Here is a 20,787-nt window from a genome sequence, read left to right as displayed (position 1 = left end):
ATGCCTGTACTCTAGAGAAAATGCTACATTGTATTTCATACTGCTTCTGTTAAGTTTGAGGATGCATTACACTGATGGTAGTTAACACAAGTTCTCCTGTTAGAATTAGTAGAACTAAATGGCTTCGGTATGTCAAAAGGTTCAGAGCTATTACAGTTTAAAAATACCTTTGATAATTGTCAGCTGTGTGGGAAAATTAGCATGGATTTTGATAGCTTTTAAAAAACTTAATACAAAACACTATGCACTTTGATAAGTAGGAAACGAAATGTATGCACAATTAGCTTTTACCTCAGGCCTCTGAAGCTAGAGAGAAAATGGATGGATTTGACTGTTGGTCTTTGGATGCAGAGTTAAAGGAGTAGGAAAACCTGTCTTTGCCTAGTAATAACTTCCAGCCCAGCTTCTACATTCTTGGGCTTAAGTTGATAGGGCTGTTAATTTGCATAAAATTAATTGCATAAGATTAAACTGTTTCTCTTGAATTATATAACTTCCCAAAGAAAGTGAATATTCATAACCATATTTCTGTTCTATTTTTTTTTTTCTTTTTGAGTCATCAGGCCTTACATTCAGATAGTTTTTGGAGGCAAATTAATGTTGTGTAAAGAAACAGTAAAAATTCTGTATCGATAAGCACATTATAGGTCTATAAATGAGTTACGGAGTCTTGCTTTGTCTCTTTATGTGTTGTACAACTGTACACCAGCTAAAGTGATTTTTAGAGAAATGAAAAACCTAATTAAATGTCCTGGTGCATGCTGTCTACTGGGACGTCTGGTTGAAGAGCGAGAGAGTGTGATCAGGATCTCTGCGCTGTGTCCACTGGTACTGCTTGTGGGTATGGAAAGACTCGACTGGAGGCTATTTTGTCCCCTGCGTCCTTCTCCAGTTTGGGGCTAGAAAACAAAAGCAGGCTGAGTCGAAGAACAGCTGTCTTTTTTCTGTTAGGTAAATGTGTGACTTCTTAGAAGTTGGCATATCTTTTTTCTCTTGGCTCTCCTCCAAATTTGTGAGAATCATTGATTGGGTCAACTATTGCTCTCCTCGCTAAAGAGCTAGATTTAGGTAGTTCAGCTTGCTTATTTATAGGTATTTCCTCTTGTAAGTGAGGGCAGAACACATAACCTTTGGACTCTTTGCCCATGGTCTGTGAAAACCTGGTCCAACCTGGAGGGTGATGTTTATTTCAGTATCTGAGTGATAAAATTACATCCTTGAACTGTTGATCACTTTTATTTTCTGTTCTTGCTGTACCTTTTCTTTCACTATAACTGAATAAGAATGCTTAAGGGATCACGGCCTGACAGTCAGCATCCGTTTAGCATTTTGCAGTGTGCTCTGGCTCTACTTTAAAAGAGAGGTAAGATGGGATGCCTGGGTGGCTCAGTCAAGGATTTGCCTTCAGCTCAGGTCATGAACCCAGGGTCCTGGGATCGAGTCCCACATCGAGCTCCCTGCTTAGCGGGGAGCCTGCTTCTTCCTCTGCCTGCTGCCTCCCCTGCTTGTGCTCTCTCACTCTCTCTTTCTCTCTGACAAATAAATAAATCTTTAAAAAAATAAAAGGTAAGATTAGAATACCGCTAAGGTCATTATTAAAGATGCTTATTTTATTTAAAGCCTTCTTTGCTTTGAGATCTTTCACTTTTCCTCCACAACTACTAACCTCTCCCAACTGTCTCTCAGCTGGTTCCGCAAAAGTTGTTTCTTGGGTTTTGTTTTTGTTTTTTGTTTGTTTGCCAAAGAATCTACATCCTTGCTCCCTTGGACCCCAAGGGAAGGTCTTTTCTGTTGTTTTCATGTGACATACTCCTCAAGGCTCCTGACTATTATAAATAAATAAATAAATAAATAAATCTATTTATAAATAGATTCATTTCTGTGTTATTTGGGTTGATGCAATGGACGCAAAGATCACTCTTCCCTGTCAAAACTCTACTTTTTCTCCCCTTTTTCTTTAGAAACTGTGTTAACATTTCCTTTGAAGTTCTCCTGCCCATTACACGTTAAGACTTAAAACATGCCTTTACTTAAAATCATAATCCTATCTTTAGTCACTCCCTTCATCCTGAATGGAACATATGTGTGAAGGAAATTGAAGAAGTATCAAGGGTCAAGTGACACTTCTTGGAAGCATTTAGAAGATGGTTCTTATTTTATAGACCCAGGGGCCTGTGTGGGAAAACTATTTGGCTGTTACTATATTTAGAATGGTTAGCTTTTGCACAGTGCTCTAGAAAACACACTTGTGTGCTTTGAAACACAGTCTTTGAAAAGTGACAGAATTGACTTGCACACAGATAGATCTCTGTTGAGGTGAATCTATCTCTGGACATTGTTAATGTTGCAGTGAGTTTAAGTATCTGATTTGGAAGAGTCTTCCTAAAATATTTTTCTTATCTAGGGTTGTGAATAGAAGTACACGCTACCTCGGAATTATGAGTCTAGTTGTTGAATTTGGGGTTTTAAGTTGCCTTGCCAAAAGGATATTACCAAATGAGAATTATTCTATAAAGCTAGTAAAGCTTTCCAATTATTCTGTTGGTTGTTTTATGTTAAGCCAGTTTTAGAAATTACAGTTGAATCAGTATTTAAGGAGTTCTCCCTTTGGGAAAGCTGGCCTTCGGAAAAGAATTCAGTCAAATGTTGGGGTGACTTAAAAATTTGAGGTCTCATTTCTTTAATCTTCTGTTTTCCTAGCCCCCTCCCGGAAGTCAGTTTTGACAGACCCAGCTAAGCTCAGGAAGCTGCAGCAGAGCGGTGAGGCCTTTGTGCAGGATGACTCCTGTGTCAACATTGTCGCCCAGCTGCCCAAGTGCAGGGAGTGTCGCTTGGACAGCCTCCGCAAGGATAAGGAGCAGCAGAAAGACTCGCCTGTGTTTTGTCGCTTCTTTCACTTCAGGAGGTGAGGCATTCGGGGAAAAGCTCAGGTAATCTGGGCCCCATAGCATACTTTTCCCCCCTCCTCTTCTATCAACAGTAAATCTAGAACTTACAGAGGGTGAGGATTGCATCTTTAATCTCTGGCTTTGAATGTCTAGATCTTATCCCATGTTGTTTCCTTCTCGATCTCCCTTTCAGTTTGTTTTTAAAGGAGAGAAGCCTAAACATACAACCTTCTCTTCTTAAAACTAATAAACATTATAGAAAAATGCTAAAATTTCTAAAAAAAACCAAAAAACAACAACAAAAAAACAACCACCCCCTACAAATAAACACTTAACTTTTCAGTGCATTTTAGTGTTTGTATGGTCATAAAATATATTCAAGCATACCTATTTGGGTATATAGTATATACTGTGTTGAATCTTACTTTCTCAGTACATAGTAGGAACCCCTTGGTCATGGTAGCTTTTTTTCTGCAAAAACTTTGATTACCTAGGTAGGAACCCATAATAGTATTTGAAAGTTCACTTAACCAATTTTCTTACTGGTGTTAAGATTATTTTGTGGGGTTTGTCACTAAAAATAATACACGATCATCCTGTCCCCGTCTCTCATTGTTGACTTTGGAAGGATTACTGGAAGTGGCATTACCAGGTCAGAAGCCTTGTGTGTTTTAAGGCATTGATATATATGTTCTGCCAAATTGCCCTACAGGAAGCTTGCACCTGTGGCCAGGCCCTCAGGCAGCATTCCTGTTTAAGCATTCCTTGTCTCTGTGTACTTTTGCCAGCAGAAAGAGGCATATGTTTTTTTAAAAAATCTTTCCTAATTTTATAGGCAAAAACTTTCATTTTTATACTGTATTTTGTTAAGTCAAATTTTCTCTAAATTTTTCTATCCTTAGTGAAGAAAAAAGCTGTTTCTTCTTTTTTGTTGTCATCTACTTTTTGATAAATGAGCAGTGTTATTCTGGGTATAGGTTAACTTTAAGTATGTTTCACTTTCTCAGAAATGTAGATACTTTCAGGCTCGACTAGTCCTAATCATAAACACAAGCGTTGACCTGAATTTATTCCTATTCACCTCCACCCCTTTAGTTTTATCAAGATTAAAGAGTTGCTGAAGAACTGAATTAAATGCACAGGTATTTTAGGTCATTGATTATATCAGTTCTGGTAACTTTTAGATTTGGGCTTATTTTAATGAACTCTATAGAGTCTTTTAGATGGTAGCTTGCCCCATTCGTTCCTGAGTAAATTGCAAATGTACCATGATGAAGTATGTGTCTAGTATTTAGAGCTGTAATAATTGCTAGCATGTTAGTGTAGCCTTATATTAACATATCTTGAATAACACGTGGCCCAGAATAAGTTCTTAATAAAGGTTAGTTCCACTTCCTCTCCGGAGAATTTTTTACACAGGTAGGTGTGTTAAGATGCATATGCCATGGGTTCTGACATATGTTTTGAAGAGAGCACAAAATGTTACACTTTGTACAGATCTATGTATTCCTATTACACACTTAGTCTCATTATGGTTCCTTTGCTCTGAAAGGTATAAGTGGACTGGAGGGGAGAGATTGTTTGATTTTGGTTTTAAGTGGCAGAGGCCTTTTAATGAGGAGACAATTACTTTTTCTTTTGAATATTACTAGAGCTTTTTTTTAAACCACTATTTTGTAACCATCTAGAAATCACTGATTTTATGACTTAGCTGTTTTCCCATTTTTGACTTCTTTGAAGAGGAAAGTGCCTTTGCTTAATGTTGCATAGTAGAAGCCAGTCTAATGGAAATTAGAACAAATTCATTTCTTGGGTAAAAAGAATGTCATAATTTAGGGGCGCCTGGGTGGCTCAGTCGTTAAGCATCTGCCTTCGGCTCAGGTCATGATCCCAGGGTCCTGGGATCGAGCCCCGCATCAGGCTCCCTGCTCTGCGGGAAGCCTGCTTCTACCTCTCCCACTCCTCCTGCTTGTGTTCCCTCTCTTGCTGTGTCTCTCTCTGTCAAATAAATAAATAAAATCTTTAAAAAAAAAAAAAAAAGAATGTAATAATTTAAAGAATAGAGCCTTTTTTTTTTCCCCCGATGTTTAAAGAGAAGATTAAGGCTGTCATTAGCCTCCTCCCCAAATTTGTTTCTTAATTACACTCTCCTGCAGATAAAATAGGAGGGTTAGGGTCTCAGTACTAAATAAAGCCCAATTGCCAAAGCCTATTTGCCATCTCCCCCTTTGAAATAGCTTTCAAATTCGTTTTTTAGTATTGAAACTGTCTCTTAATTTGGGCTGTCGATTAAAAATTTGCATCTCTCCTTTGGACCACTTGAAATTAATTCTCATCTGTTAAGCAACTCCCAGTGTCCTTCCAGTTCATTCTACACTCTTCTGGACAAATGGTTTTTCTAAAATACAACTTTAGGTGTATCTCATGGGCTCGAAGACTTGGTAGCTGGCCAGTGACCAATGGAGAAATCAAGATCCCTGCATTTTTCTTTCTTTTGTATGAGATACCATTTCCTTGACATGCTTCTCTTAGCTAATGTCTGCCTTTTCTGGTAAGGCCAATCTTAATCACTATCTCTACCATGAAGTCTTACAAAACTTTTGTATTAGTCCTACAAAACTCATAGTCAGTACTTCCTCCTCGGGCTCCTATAAGATTTAATGATTGTTAAGATATCCTACCTACTTCACTGTGTATTTTATGTCTACTTCTGTGTCTCCAACTAGATTGACATATGTCATTTCGAATGAATTTTGAAAAAATTCAAAACTAATATGTAGCTTAGGAAAAACAGGTGTCAAAGATATTGAAAGAGAATCTTGAGAAAGTATTCTGCCTTTTTGCTCCACTTCAGGTACTTAGGTCCGTCTTAACACTGCCTCTCATTCCAGAAGCTTACACAATAATTTGCAGCTAGGATTCATATGGGTGCTGAATTCCTCATGGATCTACGTGGTCATGGCTTCAGTGACTGTCTAGGGTTAGCCTTCCTTTGCTGAGCATTATTCTTGAAGGAGTGGTTGTATTCAAATCTGATCAGATTATCTATCACCTTCTGTTGTTTTCCGTTTTCTTCTCTGGTGACTTGTGATTGTCCTTGCTGTTAAGTCCCAAGTCTGGAAGGTTCAACAGCTGCCCCTGGAGGCGGTATGATTAGATCTTGGTTGAAGTGCAAAACACCTCTCCCCTGCCTCCCTCCCCATGTCCTCCGAGGGAAAACTTGGAAATTTTTAAATCTTTTAAATCTTTCCCCTGACATTGCCAAGTAACAATTGGCTATAATTAGCCATTGAGATTATAGAAAACTGGGAAGGAATTCGTTGATCTTAAATAGTAACTACAAGATGTAAATCCAATTTTGTGTGTGTGTGTAACACACTTTTTTTCCTCCACTTCCTCTAGGTTACAGTTCAACAAACATGGTGTATTGCGGGTAGAAGGCTTCTTAACACCAAACAAGTACGACAGTGAAGCAATTGGCCTATGGTTGCCTTTAACCAAAAACGTTGTGGGGACTGATTTGGACACTGCGAAGTATATCCTGGCCAACATTGGAGACCACTTCTGTCAAATGGTGATTTCTGAAAAGGAAGCTATGTCAACTATTGAGCCACACAGTAAGAGCATCTCTTAGGGGGTAGGATTTTTGAGTCCAACTTGATTTTGTTCCTAAATGACACCTAAGTTCTAATTGCATGGGTTTCATCTTCACCCAGAAGTTTGGATGACTTTGGTATAATGAAGTTGCATTTTCCCTTTTATAACTGCCTGTTGGTTTCATCACAGTCAGTCACCTATCTCTGGGGTTTATTTTGGGGCAGGTATCAAAGGAGTGAAACTCCTTTTTTTAAAGAAAGGTGAAGGTGAGGTAATGGTAGAATTTGCACAGCCTTTATCAGCAGTGTGGGCTCATCAAAAGGGGATGAGGCCTCAGGTTGGGTTATTTTTAAGACAAAGGTTCATAATCAGGAATGCATTTCAAAGAAAATAAGAACGGACAGGCTCTGTTCTATACCTACTAAATCAGAATCTGGGGGGCTGGGTCCCAGGCATGAGAATGGGCATAAGCTCAGGTGAAAAGGATTCTGTTAGAGTCAAGGTTTTAACAGGATGCTTGGAGGTTCCAGCTGGGTGAATGCCGATGTCTTCTCCTCTCTAAGAGCACTCTAACACTGATCTGGCAGCCCAGTAAACCATAGGGATCACTGTGAGTGACACATGAGAACCGTATGATATCTGGGAGGACAGCACACCTCTGTTTTTTATGCTTCTGTAAAAGTGAGGTATCCAGCCAGAAGCACCCAGGAACAGCTGTTTTTAAAGTCTCACGCTTCCTTCCATCATTTTATCTTTCCCAAATGATTGAAACTTAAAAGTGAAGCCTTTCATTTCTTGTAGAGATATCTTTTCAGACTTTGCATAACCAAATATGTTTCGATACAAGCATCCACACATACCAGTCTTGAGAAATTTGGTTGTAGGTACCAGAAACTAATTGAAGCTAGCTTCACAAAAATAATTTATTGGATAAGTACGGATACTGTTAAATTTCCAAGTCCATGGAATGGGAACTGAGGCATTCTGAGGAGCAGGAATTCAGAGCTAGAAAGAGAATGGGATCGTGAGCTCTGGGGTGCAGCCAAAGTCATGAGCCAGAGTACTCGGCCAAAGTAAATCACTGTAGAATCACTCCATTTGTTGGAGTAGTAGAGACTCTTAAAAATCAAGGATCTTATTGAAGTTGTTTTTCTGTAATCTTCTATTTAGGATGAGTGGCACTGGTTTCTAATTTTAGTAGAGATAAAGAGTTTCCTAATTACATACATTTAAGTAAAAGTAGTGAGGTTAAAGAAAAATTCTTAAGTAACTGATCTAGAGGTTATTTAGGTAGGTATATAAATGACTGGAATGTAGAAACACTTCTTTGAAATACATTAGTAATTTCACTCCTGAATTAGCAGGACTTGTTAAAAGCAACTGATGTTTTTTTTTTGCTCAAGAGAAGTCATCTGAATAATGGTACAGAAAAAGGTACAGATAGCTGTCATTTAAGAGTATAATTAAGAAACTCTGTCCTTGAAGGTTTAAATAGGATTAACTTTTCCTCCTTGCCTTTTTGATTATCCTGTTCCTCTCTTTCCTCTGTGACAAGCTGGTCAGTTGAAGAGAGGAACTCACTGTGAATGGTATTGACAAATGCACCATAAGATGTTCCTAGAGGGCTTACCCTCTGATCCTAATATTAGGAAGCAGGTGTCAACCTTTATACATTTGTCCTGTCTTTTCAATGACAAATAATCATTAAATGGGTGGCTAAGAGATCTAAATACTCTCTAATAAAATAGTCTAATCCAAGTGACCAAGGAAAAGTTCATAAAACCTCATTTATAAAATGCCTAAAGCTCTGTGTATTGTACGCTGAGCTATTACATTATAATGAAATGGCAGAAGTTCATTTAGCAGTTGGATTAATTTGGTAAAAACTGAAGTTAATCATTTGTGTTTTGGTCAGTTGGAAGAAAGAATGAATAAACCACAAATTGGATTAGGAAAAAGGTATTTTCCATAAAACAAGAATGTGACAGTATTGATCCAGTCTTGTTCGAGAGAGAGAGACAGAAAAGAGCTTTCTGGTTAACAAACATTGGGCTTTTCTGTGACCCAGGAAAATGTCTTCGCTTTGCACATACTCCTTGAAGCTTTCTGATTCCTGATTTGGCATTCCTCCATACTGGGGGAAGGGGTCTGATGTCTTACCCAGTCCTGGAAGGCCCCTCCATCTAGTTACCGGGGCTTGGCCACTGCTACAGAAGATACCAGTTTGTAGAATCTTGGATTATGCCTCCACCTATTGGTTATTTGGTTAGTGTGAGTCAGTCCTGGATGCCTGCATCACTACTGACACTAAAAAAAATCAAGTTTCTGACTCTGGCCCATGAAGAAACCAACTTTGTACTATTGTTAAGTTAATGTGCTGCTCCCTCCAGGTTCCCTAACCCCCTGGAGTTCTTCATAGGCTGTGTGTGAGTGGATTCAGGGCCTGTGTGAATAATCTGACAATCTGTGTTGGCTTTGTGTATCTGAGTCATTTTTTTTCCTTTGGAGAAAGCATGGTCCATGCTGTCTTCAGATTCTGAAAAGGGCTCATGATCTGAAAGGTGAAAGAACCACTGCTGTGTAATACCTGTGTGTCTGAACTGCAGCTTCTGTAATTACTGCTGCTTTTTTCAGTGATTTATTCTGCAGTACTGAGTATGTACCATCCCTGTGCAGAGTGGGTGGGGACCAGGCTCAGCCCTTCAAGAGGGATTCTGCTTGTACAGAGCTTCGTTTCCTAGGGAGAGGTAAAACCACACCTGACTGCATACAGTGTGAAGAAACCTGAGTCTGAAGTACAAATACAAGTTGATGAGAGTACTGAAGGAATCCAGGAGAGCTTCATGGTGGAGGTGGAGAGGTTGGGAAGGGGGGGGCATTTGAGATGGTCTTTGAAGGCTGAACAGAGTTGATGGGAACTCCAAGAAGAGGGAGGAATGACATCAGTTTCCCTCCCCTTTCATGTTTTATTTCAAAAACCCTCTCCTCCCCCAAGACTAAGTGATTTATTGATTTCTGTAGGACAGGTTGCTTGGAAGCGAGCTGTCAAAGGTGTTCGGGAAATGTGTGATGTGTGTGACACCACCATCTTCAACCTGCACTGGGTGTGTCCTAGGTGTGGGTTTGGAGTGTGTGTGGATTGCTACCGGATGAAGAGGAAGAATTGCCAACAAGGTGAGAAATGACTTGATTCTCCTCCAAGCCCCTCTTACACTCTTAAATTAAGCTTTTTATTGATTTGTGGTAAATGGGTTTCTGAAATATTTGGGGCCAGAGTCCATGAGGAGCAGTTACTATAAGTCATTTATTTGCAGGTGCTTCCTACAAGACTTTCTCTTGGCTAAGATGTGTGAAGAGTCAGATACATGAACCAGAGAACCTAATGCCTACGCAAATCATTCCTGGGAAAGGTATTTCGTGTGGTGCATTGATTTTCTTTCCCCCTTGTTTTGGTTAGCTCATAGGGGCTGGTCGTTTGGTTTTATTTTATATAGTATAATTACTTGATGATTTATCTTAGTATGTACCATAAATTGTTCAAAGATATATTAAATCATGCCCCAAAAACTTTTTGATTAAGGTCTTGTGAATAGTTTTGTAGAAGGAAGGAAAATGATGCATTTGCGGGGGAAGGCATACTTAGGAAGAAAAGGAGAGAATCTAAGCACCATGTTGCTTAAAAAAAAAAAAAAAAAAAGGAAAGTAATTCTGTTGGAAATACCAATTTCTGCTTTGTAATGTTGAGGTTGAAAGTACCTGATACCCTTGTTGAGATGTTTGTCTCTGCCCTTTTTTTAGCCCTCTATGATGTTGGAGACATTGTTCATTCTGTGAGAGCAAAATGGGGAATAAAAGCAAATTGTCCCTGTTCAAACAGGCAATTCAAACTCTTTTCAAAGCCAGCCTCAAAGGAAGACATAAAACAGGTATACTATTTATGCTAGATTCACCATCCTTGAGATTATTGTCTGTCTTTTCAAATAACCCAAGGATTTCTGTAGTATATTTGAAAGGAACATGGGGACAGTGTTCAGTGGAAATAGACAACTTCTACATTTTATGTGACACTTCATGGACCCATTCTCACTTTTCACATTTTTTGTGGACCTCATCTGTAGCCTCTTTTAGTAGGTTTTAATTTTTGTTCCTTAAAAAAGCAAAAATGTCTTCTATTTTAGTTTACTTAATGAGTTGCTGTTGAATTTTATGTGGGTTTTGAAAAAACTTCTCATGTTTTACAGAGTTAAGATAATCTTTTAAAATTATTGAGTATATATTATCTATATAAGATATATATTTGGGGGCGCCTGGGTGGCTCAGTCATTAAGCGTCTGCTTTCGGCTCAGGTCATGATCCCGGGGTCCTGGGATCGAGCCCCGCATCGGGCTCCCTGCTCTGCAGGAAGCCTGCTTCTCCCTCTCCCACTCCCCTGCTTGTGTTCCTGCTCTCTCTGTCTCTCTGTCAAATAAATAAATAAAATCTTTAAAAATATATTTATATTTGAAGGGTTAAAGGAAATAATATTGAAATGAACTTTAAATATCCATCACTCACCATAAAAAATGTTCATTTCCATGGTGCTCATATGCCTCTTCCTGGTAGCTTCCCTTCACCTCCACCATCATGTCTGCCCTGCTCTCTCTCCCTTCTTCCCCTTCACCCCACTGTCTTCTCCCATGTTGTATTTGATAGCAGAATTCCACATTTTCATAAAGCTGTGGTGTGAAAGGCAGTAGAGGTAGAAGAGCTGTGCTTTTTAGATTCAGAGCTGAATTTGAATTCTTCTGCCATTTTCTAGTTGCATGACATCAGCTGATTTACATATGCTTCCACGTCCTCATCAGTAACAGAGGAATTGGGGCACCTGGGTGGCTCAGTTGGTTAAGTGTCTGGTTCTTGATCTCAGCAGCTCAGGTCTTGATCTCAGGGTCATGGGTTCCAGCCCTACACTGGACTCTGCGCTAGGCATGGAGCCTCCTTTAAAAAAAAATAAGTAACAGAGGAATAATAAATAATACTGATAATTGAGTATCACAGAAATCCATCACACGTAAAAGAAAGGCTGGGACCACAGCAGAAATTTGACTGTTTTTCCTTCTTATGTTTGTATAAACTCATCAGCTAAGTCAAGGCAGTTAAGTAACACAAAAATAAGTGGGGTGCCCTGTCTAGTTTTTTAAATGTTTTGAGTTCTTTTAAGAGCTGTTCATCTCATTTTTAAAGCCTACTATGCTATGCTAAAACAAAGAACATTGTTTTTCTCTGCATCTCATTTCCTTCTGAAATCATAGCTGTACCTTTCCTACCCTGCCTCACTCACTCACTCACTCATTCATTCATTCAGCAACCATGTTGTGAGTGCTTATTCAGGATACTGTGAATTTGCAGGGGAGATAGGCACAAACTGGTCCTTTTAAAGCAACATGATAGGTGGAGTGATAGAAATATGTATGAGCAGGAAATGGTTGATTAAGGGTTAGGGAGGGATATCTTGCTGTATTTTGTTTTCACCAGTAATACTTAAAAGCTAAAAAAAATTAAAATCTCTTCTACTTTAATAGTTTTGCTCTATTAGTATAAGATTACTGCAATTGTGGTGATGTCCAGGGCTGTTAGGTGGTTTTGTTTGGGATATTTCTCTCTTACTGGTGAGCTGTTAGGGGAGAAGATAAGGAAAAGGAAATGTAATGTTTCAGCTTGTGGAAAATTCTCTTTTTAAATTCAACACAGACTTCTTTCGCTGGGGAAAAACCTACTCTTGGTGCCGTGTTCCAGCAGAATCCCTTGGTGTTGGAGCCTGTGCCTGTGGCTGGGGAAGCCGCTTCCAAGCCAGCCAGTAGCATGAAGCCTGCTTGTCCAGCCAGCACCTCTCCCTTAAACTGGCTGGCGGACCTGACCAGTGGGAATGTCAACAAGGAAAACAAGGGTGAGGGTTTCCTGCTTTCCTGTGCGTTCCTGAGAACTTGAGCCCATTCTCGGAGGGGGTTGGCAGCCTCAGTTGCTGTGAGGACAGTGTGATTAGAAGTGTGTGGAATGGAAAGGAGTGGTTCCCTATAGTCACCAGGGAGACCTGACCGAAATTCAAGTATTTTTAAAATGCAGCCCCAAGGGGCACTTGGGTGGCTCTGTTGGTTAAGCATCCAACTCTTGACTTCAGCTCAGTTCTTGATCTCAGGGTTGTGAGTTCAAGCCCCGTCTTGGACTCCACACTGAGTTTGGAGCCTATGTTAAAAAAAAGAAAAGAAAAGAAAAATGCAGTCCCAAAAGGGAGAACTTCTGCTGACAGTAGGACTCTAGGCTGAGATTGTGTTTGGCAAGAAAGGAGTGGGCTGAGACTTGTTTGTTTTAATAAATGATTTCTACTTTTCTGTCCTTACCCTGTTGTTCCTGTTTTGTCTAATTGGAATGTTCTGGCTTCAGTTTTATTTTTCTCATTTGTGCTGTTGTCTTAGGATACTGATGACAGTATAAAGAATACAGGCTTTAGAGTCAGGTAGTTAAATTAGAATTTATGTGATTCTGCTTTTTTTAGCTATAAGAAAGAAAAATTGGAGGTTAATTTCTTTCATGCAAAGATCCTAAACAAAGTTTCAGTACTCTAGATAAAGGAATTCTACAGTATGACCAAGCAGGGCTTCAGAAGAAAAGTCATGTGCCAAGACACAGAAAGTAGTAAAATTCAATACCTATTCACGATTTAAAAAAAAAATAACTTTTAAAATAGGAACGAAAGGGAACATCCTCAGTCTAATTAGTTTCTACAATAAAACTGACAGCAAACATCATAATGATTGATTTTTTTTTTTTAATTGGTTGAGTATTTTTAACAGTGTGCCTCTATTCAGGAATAAGAGGTTACCTGCCATCACTATTTTATTAAACAATGTACTGGAAGTCCTGGCTATTGCAGTAAGGCAAACAAAAAAAAGATGTTAGGATTGGAAAGAAAGTGATAAAGCTGTTGATATTTTAGACAATCTGATTATACCTGTGAAAAATCTAAAATATCTATATTTAATAAACACATATCTATCAAGTTTGCTAGTTACAATGTTAATTTATAAAAATTTTATTTTATATACCAGGAGCAAACAAATAGAAAATGGAAGTTTAAAAAATACCATTTGCACCATATGATTTCATGCATGTGGAATCTAAAAAAAAAATGAATAAAAAAATCAGACCTATGATTGCCAAAGGGGGGTGTGGGGTGGAGGGGTGGGTGAAGGGGAGTGGGAGATGCTTCCAGTTATGGAATGAAGGTGACATGGGAATAAAAGGCACAGCAATAGGAATTACTGTCCATGGTCTTGTTACACTTGGTGACAGATGGGAGCTACACTTGAGTGAGCACAGTATAACAGAGAAGTTGAATCACGATGTTGTACACCTGAAACTAAAGGAACATTGTCAGCTATACTGGGGGAAAAAAATTAAAACAAAAAAAACAATATCACCTTGAATGTTGGGTACTTACTGTTTTAATACCAGTGGGAAATCCTTGTCTAAATCAATGATTTCATTAGGATTTATCCTCTTAAGTTTTTTGGTTCTAAAGTAAATGAAAACCAAGTTCCAAAGTAATTCTACTAATAGAAGACAAGTAAGGGATTTGCCTTTCAGAATGCTTTTCCATCTGGATGTTTTTGGTTTTGTTTCTAGAAAAACAACCGACGATGCCAATTCTAAAGAATGAAATCAAATGCCTTCCACCCCTCCCCCCTTTGAGCAAATCCAGCACAGTCCTCCACACCTTTAACAGCACAATTTTAACACCTGTAAGCAACAACAATTCTGGTTTCCTCCGAAATCTCTTGAATTCCTCTACAGGAAAGGTATACATTTGCCTTATTGTTTGTATTTCGTCTTGTAAAAATGAATAGAGTCAGAACAGGAAGAGACTAGAGAAATTGAAACAGACAGTAGAAAGAAGATATGAATCTTAGGCTTTCCACCTAGGTACAGAAGATTTCATTGGCAGGTGGGCTTCACAGGGTTATAGTACCGAGCTGGGCCATTTTTTCGTTAAATTTTTTCTGTACCTACTTCTGTGAGTTGTAATGTCAAGTGGGGGAAGGGAATTTACCTATTTGTCTTAGGGTCCTGACTTGGACTCTTCTGGATATTTGATCTTTATCCTAGCATTATAGGAATGGGTTTTTTTGATGGTAGGCAATGACCTATTTAAAGACTTGTGTTCTTTCTCAAATTCAGACAGAAAATGGATTGAAGAATACACCAAAAATCCTTGATGACATCTTTGCCTCTTTGGTGCAAAATAAAACTTCCTCTGATTTATCTAAGAGGCCTCAAGGACTGACTATTAAGCCCAGCATTCTGGGCTTTGACACTCCTCACTATTGGCTATGTGATAATCGCTTGCTCTGCCTCCAGGATCCCAACAACAAGAGCAACTGGAATGTGTTTAGGGAGTGCTGGAAACAAGGGCAGGTAAGAGGGGCCTTTGCTCCCCCAATCCAGTTCAGAGCCCCTTTCTCAGTTCTTTTAGTAGGCTTCTGACAGTCCTGCCCCCCACCCCACCACCCTTCATTTGTAAGTGGTATATACCTTATTTGCTCTTTTTGTACTTTATCGTTTAGGGTGAATATAATTAAGGCACTGTAGCTCTGAGTCTTATTTTTTACAGCAGACATTCCTGAGCTCTCTTCCAGTGAGGTTTTGACTGCTTCTAAACCAGTCATCTTTGGGTTTTTAATGAATGCTTTCTGGGCTATGTGATTCTTGGGTGATAAACCTCAACAGGAGGAGTGCGAGCAAGACTAAGAGGCTGATGGGGCTTGGGGGATTAGACAGAATACAATCAAAATCACGTGTCCCTCTTCCCTGAATTAAAACGCTTATCCTGAAGGCAATTTTAGGTGTGCCAGAGCCATGTGCTGTCCTCTTGGAGCTGGTGTGTGGTCTCCCAGGGGCCTGCATTGTTCCAGCTTACATTTTGGTTGATGGTTTGGGAGATGCATGGCTTTGTGGACCTGCTCCTCTGCTTTCTTGTTTTGGTTTTTGTATTCTGGATCTTTGGCTTCTCTTTGGGGCCACATGGAGTCCTCGCTAAAGGGATACTATGTTCTTGGACAAGGCCAGGACTTGGGGAATTGCCAAATAGAGAAATGTATGTGTTTAACCAAAAAAAAGTTCCTGCATTTTTTTTCAGCCCTGTATAACTAACTAATAAGATTTGCTCATGGTGACAACGACAGGCTGAGTATAATCCACCAGCCAAGTTTTGTTTGGATTCCATAATGTTTAAAAAAATTGAACTTCTCAATATTTTAGTTAGGCTGTTGCACATAAAGATTGGGATGGTTGGCTTGGCAACCGCAGGTCCATGTTCCTGCCTGGCAGCAACAGGCTGGAGACCAATGGCAGCACCCCTTTTGGACAGGACACTCCTACCACCTTTGTCTCTCCTTTACATTCCCTGCCTGGTCCTGAGACTTGCTGTTGGTATTCTGTGAGTAATGGCCTCTGAGTCATAAGATAGGATCCTTGCTTCTGGAAGCTTACTAATGTAGTTTGAGAGCAAGGAGCACATGAAAACAAGAAGTGGTATGGGAGCTCAGAGCACTAAGCTGTCACCTCGGGATCTGCCACTGAGGACCAGCCACAGAGAAACAAACAAGCAGCCGTTTGAAAAGGGGCTGCCACTGGTTTGGGGACCAGAGCTGGAGGAGTTCAAACTAAAGTCTTCATTCTCTTTTAGCCAGTGATGGTGTCAGGAGTGCATCATAAATTGAACACTGACCTTTGGAAACCTGAATCCTTCAGGAAAGAGTTTGGGAATCAGGAAGTCGACCTAGTTAACTGTAGGACCAATGAAATCATCACAGGAGCCACAGTAGGAGACTTCTGGGATGGATTTGAAGATGTTCCAAGTATGTATTAAAGCCCTTTTAAGGGAGTTAGAATGTGGAAGGAGGGCACGGGAGTAGCAGGAGTCTGAAGCCCCTCAGTGGCAACAACAGCATTGTCCGTGATCTTGGAGTTTAAAATTCGTGTCTTATCTCTTCTTCCCCTTTCTTTTTAAAAGTTATGCTTTCAAACCAAGGCAACATTCACCTTGTAGTTCCCTAGAGAGGTAAGGTTTTGGTCATCTGTACTCCAGGTGGCTCCACGTCTGTCCCATGACAGAAATTCTGTGCTTTCACTTGTGCCCAGGGGGAGGGGAGCACAAAGCCGGGGCCTGGGACTCAAGGCTGGTGGTTTTATGTGTGTCTCACCCTCATACATCCTTTTTGCTTTTAAAAATTTTAACTACTGTTTAACAAGATAAGTAGACCTGAAGATGCCAGGGAATGTGAATGCATTTAACACGGGGTATCCTGATCATTGCCTACTGCATCTGGGCTAGGGGCCGTTGCAGTAAGAAGGTTTGTGTGTCTAGTGCTGAGGCTTGGCCCTTTCTGTGTATTGGCCAGTCAGTAAATTGATGTTCATGTTGGGCCCTGGGGATTCACATCAGCACAGGCCCCCATCCCCACTGGAGGGTTTGGCCAGTTCATTCATCAGACTCTCCGTAATTCAGATTCACTCATTCATCACTCTCATTTTTTTAGACACACATCTTTTAATCTATTGCTTTCTTATTTCATTTTACCCACATTTATAGATTATAGCTCATACTTTCAACAAACTTTATAACAAAGTTGTAGCTGACTTTTTAATACAAGGCATGATGGGGTTTTCCACAAGTAGATGCTGAGAATGGAGTTTCAGACAGAAGATGGTTACTTAGGGATCAGCATCTGCGAAACAGAGGAGAGAGCAGGAAAAGGAGTCAGCCACAGTGCAGACTCAACAAAGCCTCGGCCAGTCTTGCAGGGAGTTCTGAAACACGTATTGCCCTTCGTTGTCTCAGGTTGGGCTAAAGTTAGAAATGTCAGGGCCTTTGTCCCCCTGCCTCCCTCAGTCTCTAGATACTGGTGCCCCGAGAAGGGACCTGACCTGGCAAGGCCATGCTGTGCAGCTGACCCTAAACTCTGTGTCTGGGCAACAAGTCTTTTGAAGCTTTCCAGTGAGGCCTGAGTTCAAATCCTGTCTCTTGATATGTCCTTGTTGTGTATAGGAGCTTGGTAACTTAATTTTCCTGGGACTCAAACTTCCTCATGCTGGCAGATGGTGAAAACAGCTCCAAGTCAACTATAGCCTGCCCGTTCTATACTGACGATTCTGTCGCACACACCCCCAGCACACCACCCACACTAACATACTGCTGGTATTCTGAACATACCCTGTCACCCTGTATTTTTCTGTTTCCTCCTGGAGTGTGCACTTATGGAAACTAGGTTATGGGACAGTACTTGGTTGACTACAAAACATTATACAGATGTTAGTCCTCAAGAATACCAGGTCTGAAGTCAAACCTGGGTTCCAGTCCCAATTCTGCCACTTAGTAGCTGGATGACCTTGGGTGTGTCTGTCAGTTTCCTCGTCCCCAAATGGGAATATTAAATGGTGTCTAATCTCATTGAGATACTGGGTTTAGTTGTAAGGATTAAATGGTTAAGACACTTGGCAGAGACTGGAACACAGCAAGAAATGAAATAATAGTTGTCATTGCTGTTGATCATAATTACCAACATCTTTTTCGATTAGAGTTCCTTGGTTCTTGGTTCCTTGCCATGACCTGCAACGGGTAACAGTTCTGACTGAACTGCGTGGTGCTATTGGCCCTACTTGTCCCTGGACAGAACATCAGGTGGTTTCAGTCTCTGAACAAAACAAGTCATTTTTATTTCATGGTAGCCTTAGGAAACCTGGGCTACTAAACATCTGTGACCTCTTACTGTTAAAGTTCATTGCTGTTTATTAGTTAAGGAGCTGCTCACTTCTTCCAGAACACTATATAGACAGAAGATACTGGATCTGAGACAGACAACTGTCAAAACACCAACTATGTGTAATGGGCAAAGGGGGTGGCTGAAATCTCAAAGAATGAGCCGCAATTTTAAGAAGCATCTAGAAAAGATTAGTTGGTAATTTTTATTTTGCTACCCCCGTGCTGCCTCCTGGGTATGAATGGATTTCTTGGCAATGTAAAAATAAAACAGTTGGCAGGAGGGGAATATTAAAGAAAATAATATTTGTGTACTAGGTGGTCTGTTTCTGAGTTATGAATAGTAAAATTCAGTAATTCTGGTTACCTTTCAGACCGCTTGAAAAATGAAAAAGAACCAATGGTGTTGAAACTTAAGGACTGGCCACCAGGAGAGGATTTTAGAGATATGATGCCTTCTAGGTATGATTATTGGCAGGGGGGAGGGATGATTCTGTCCTTGACTTGGTAGGATAAATTCTTCTTGAGGTGGTGAGAAAAGAGTTTTCAAAAGGGAAAGATGAAATACGGAATAGTTTTACTGGTGCTGATATTTTATTTTTAGACTACAGTCTTTGGATATGTGTGTTTTAAATGAGATAAAGAGGTTACTGACTTTGAGATTTGGCTGACTGATGGAATCTTCACACATTTCCACTGTAGTGCTCGGCCAGAGAGAGGCCACATGAGCTGTGCAGCCTCCGACTTGGAGGCAGTATTGGGATTGGACCTCTCAGGGTTCAGTGTAATGATATTGCATTAGATAGCAAGACAGCTGAATTGGTAGATCCATTTTCCTGATTTGAGCTTGAACCTTGGAAAGGATCCTTAGAACTAATGGATAGTACATCCCTGAGTGTCACTTCTTATCAGGAAGTTACTGACGTATTTCAGATCATTTTGATAAAGATGAGTGCTATGGGAGAGAAAGAAGATATCTTTGTTCATAACTACTATAATTCTACTCTTAAATATTGTTCAAGGAAAGCTTTCTCCATTTTTACAAGCACAGATATTTTTATTTGTTCCTTTTGGTAAGAAGGAACAAAACAGATCACACAATGATGGTTGGTTCTCTTGTCCTAGGTTTGATGATCTGATGGCCAATATTCCACTGCCTGAGTACACACGGAGAGATGGCAAACTAAATTTGGCCTCCAGGCTGCCAAACTACTTCGTGAGGCCAGATCTCGGTCCCAAGATGTATAATGCTTACGGTGAGGAAGAAATGGCTAATTTGAAAAAATTTTAATGGAAATAGAGCATGTCAGAATGTTTAGAAAATTGCTTTTGGGGGAGTTGGAGACGGAAGACCTTTATAGTCCTAACACTTCACACAGCAGTGGGCTTCAGTTTCACATATTTCCTTTCATTCCTTTTCATGTGTAGGTGTATTTCCTTTTCATAGTTGCAGTTATAGGGCGTGTGTGATTTTTTATTTTTCTCTTTTCTACATCTTATGTTCTATCGTAAAATCTTTGTGTTGCTTAATAGTTTTTAGTGTGATAATTTTTTAGTGGTTGTATGGTACATCATTAAATTAATTTTGTTACTCATTATTTTTAAAAATTTTTATTATTTTTTTATTATTGAAATTTCAGGTAGTTAACATATAGTGCTATGTGTTTCGGGAATAGAATCCAGTGATTCGTCACTTACATATAACATCCGGCACTCATCATAACAAGTGCCCTCCTTAATACCTACAACCCATCTATCCCATCCCCCACCCACCTCTCTCCAACACCGTTTGTTTTTTCCTCTGTAGTTAAAAGCCTCATGATTTGTTTCCCTCTCTTTTTCTTCCCCTACCATATGTTCAAGCATTTGTTTCTTAAATTCCACATATGAGATCATGTGGTATTTGTCTTTGTCTGACTTTGTTTCACCTAGCAAAACACCCTCTAGCTCCATCCATGTCATTGCAAATGGCAGGATTTCATTTTTTTGATGGCTGAATAATATTCCATTGTATATATATTACCACATCTTCTTTTTTTTTTTTTAAAGATTTTATTTATTTATTCGACAGAGAGAGACATAGCGAGAGAGGGAACACAAGCAGGGGGAGTGTGGGAGGGAGAAGCAGGCCCTTCACGGAGCAGGGAGCCCGATGCGGGGCTCGATCCCAGGACCCTGGGATCATGACCTGAGCCAAAGGCAGACGCTTAACGACTGAGCCATCCAGGTGCCCCACCACATCTTCTTTATCCATTCATCTGTTGATGGACATCTGGGCTCTTTCCATAGTTTGGCTATTGTGGACATTGCTGCTATAAAATTGGGGTGTATGTGCCCCTCCAAAACAGTATGTTTGTATCCTTTGGATACATACCCACTAGTGCAATTGATGGGTCACAAGGCAACTCTATTTTTCACTTTTTGAGACGCCTCCATACTGTGTTCCAGAGTGGCTGCTCCAGCCTGCATTCCCACTAACAGTGCAAGAGGGTTCCCCTTTCTCCGCAT

At 40.0% G+C, this 20,787-nt stretch overlaps 1 protein-coding gene across 1 annotated transcript in view; it reads left to right on the top strand.

Moving 5' to 3' along the window:
* KDM3A (lysine demethylase 3A) overlaps positions 1-20,787 on the top strand; it is a 53,706-nt gene that overhangs the window by 25,578 nt on the left and 7,341 nt on the right. Inside the window, exons 11-21 of the mRNA XM_032410515.1 lie at positions 2,701-2,905; positions 6,291-6,505; positions 9,507-9,659; positions 9,800-9,895; positions 10,284-10,411; positions 12,216-12,411; positions 14,148-14,320; positions 14,700-14,936; positions 16,207-16,378; positions 18,654-18,741; positions 19,405-19,535. Coding sequence (XP_032266406.1) covers positions 2,701-2,905; positions 6,291-6,505; positions 9,507-9,659; positions 9,800-9,895; positions 10,284-10,411; positions 12,216-12,411; positions 14,148-14,320; positions 14,700-14,936; positions 16,207-16,378; positions 18,654-18,741; positions 19,405-19,535 — 1,794 coding nt within the window. The remainder of the gene's footprint in view (positions 1-2,700; positions 2,906-6,290; positions 6,506-9,506; positions 9,660-9,799; positions 9,896-10,283; positions 10,412-12,215; positions 12,412-14,147; positions 14,321-14,699; positions 14,937-16,206; positions 16,379-18,653; positions 18,742-19,404; positions 19,536-20,787) is intronic.

This window comes from Phoca vitulina, unplaced genomic scaffold, assembly GCF_004348235.1.
Source record: "Phoca vitulina isolate PV1807 unplaced genomic scaffold, GSC_HSeal_1.0 scaffold12, whole genome shotgun sequence".
NCBI lineage: Eukaryota > Metazoa > Chordata > Mammalia > Carnivora > Phocidae > Phoca > Phoca vitulina.
Note: the sequence above shows the minus strand (reverse complement) of the source record. Positions and strands in the feature narration are given on the sequence as shown.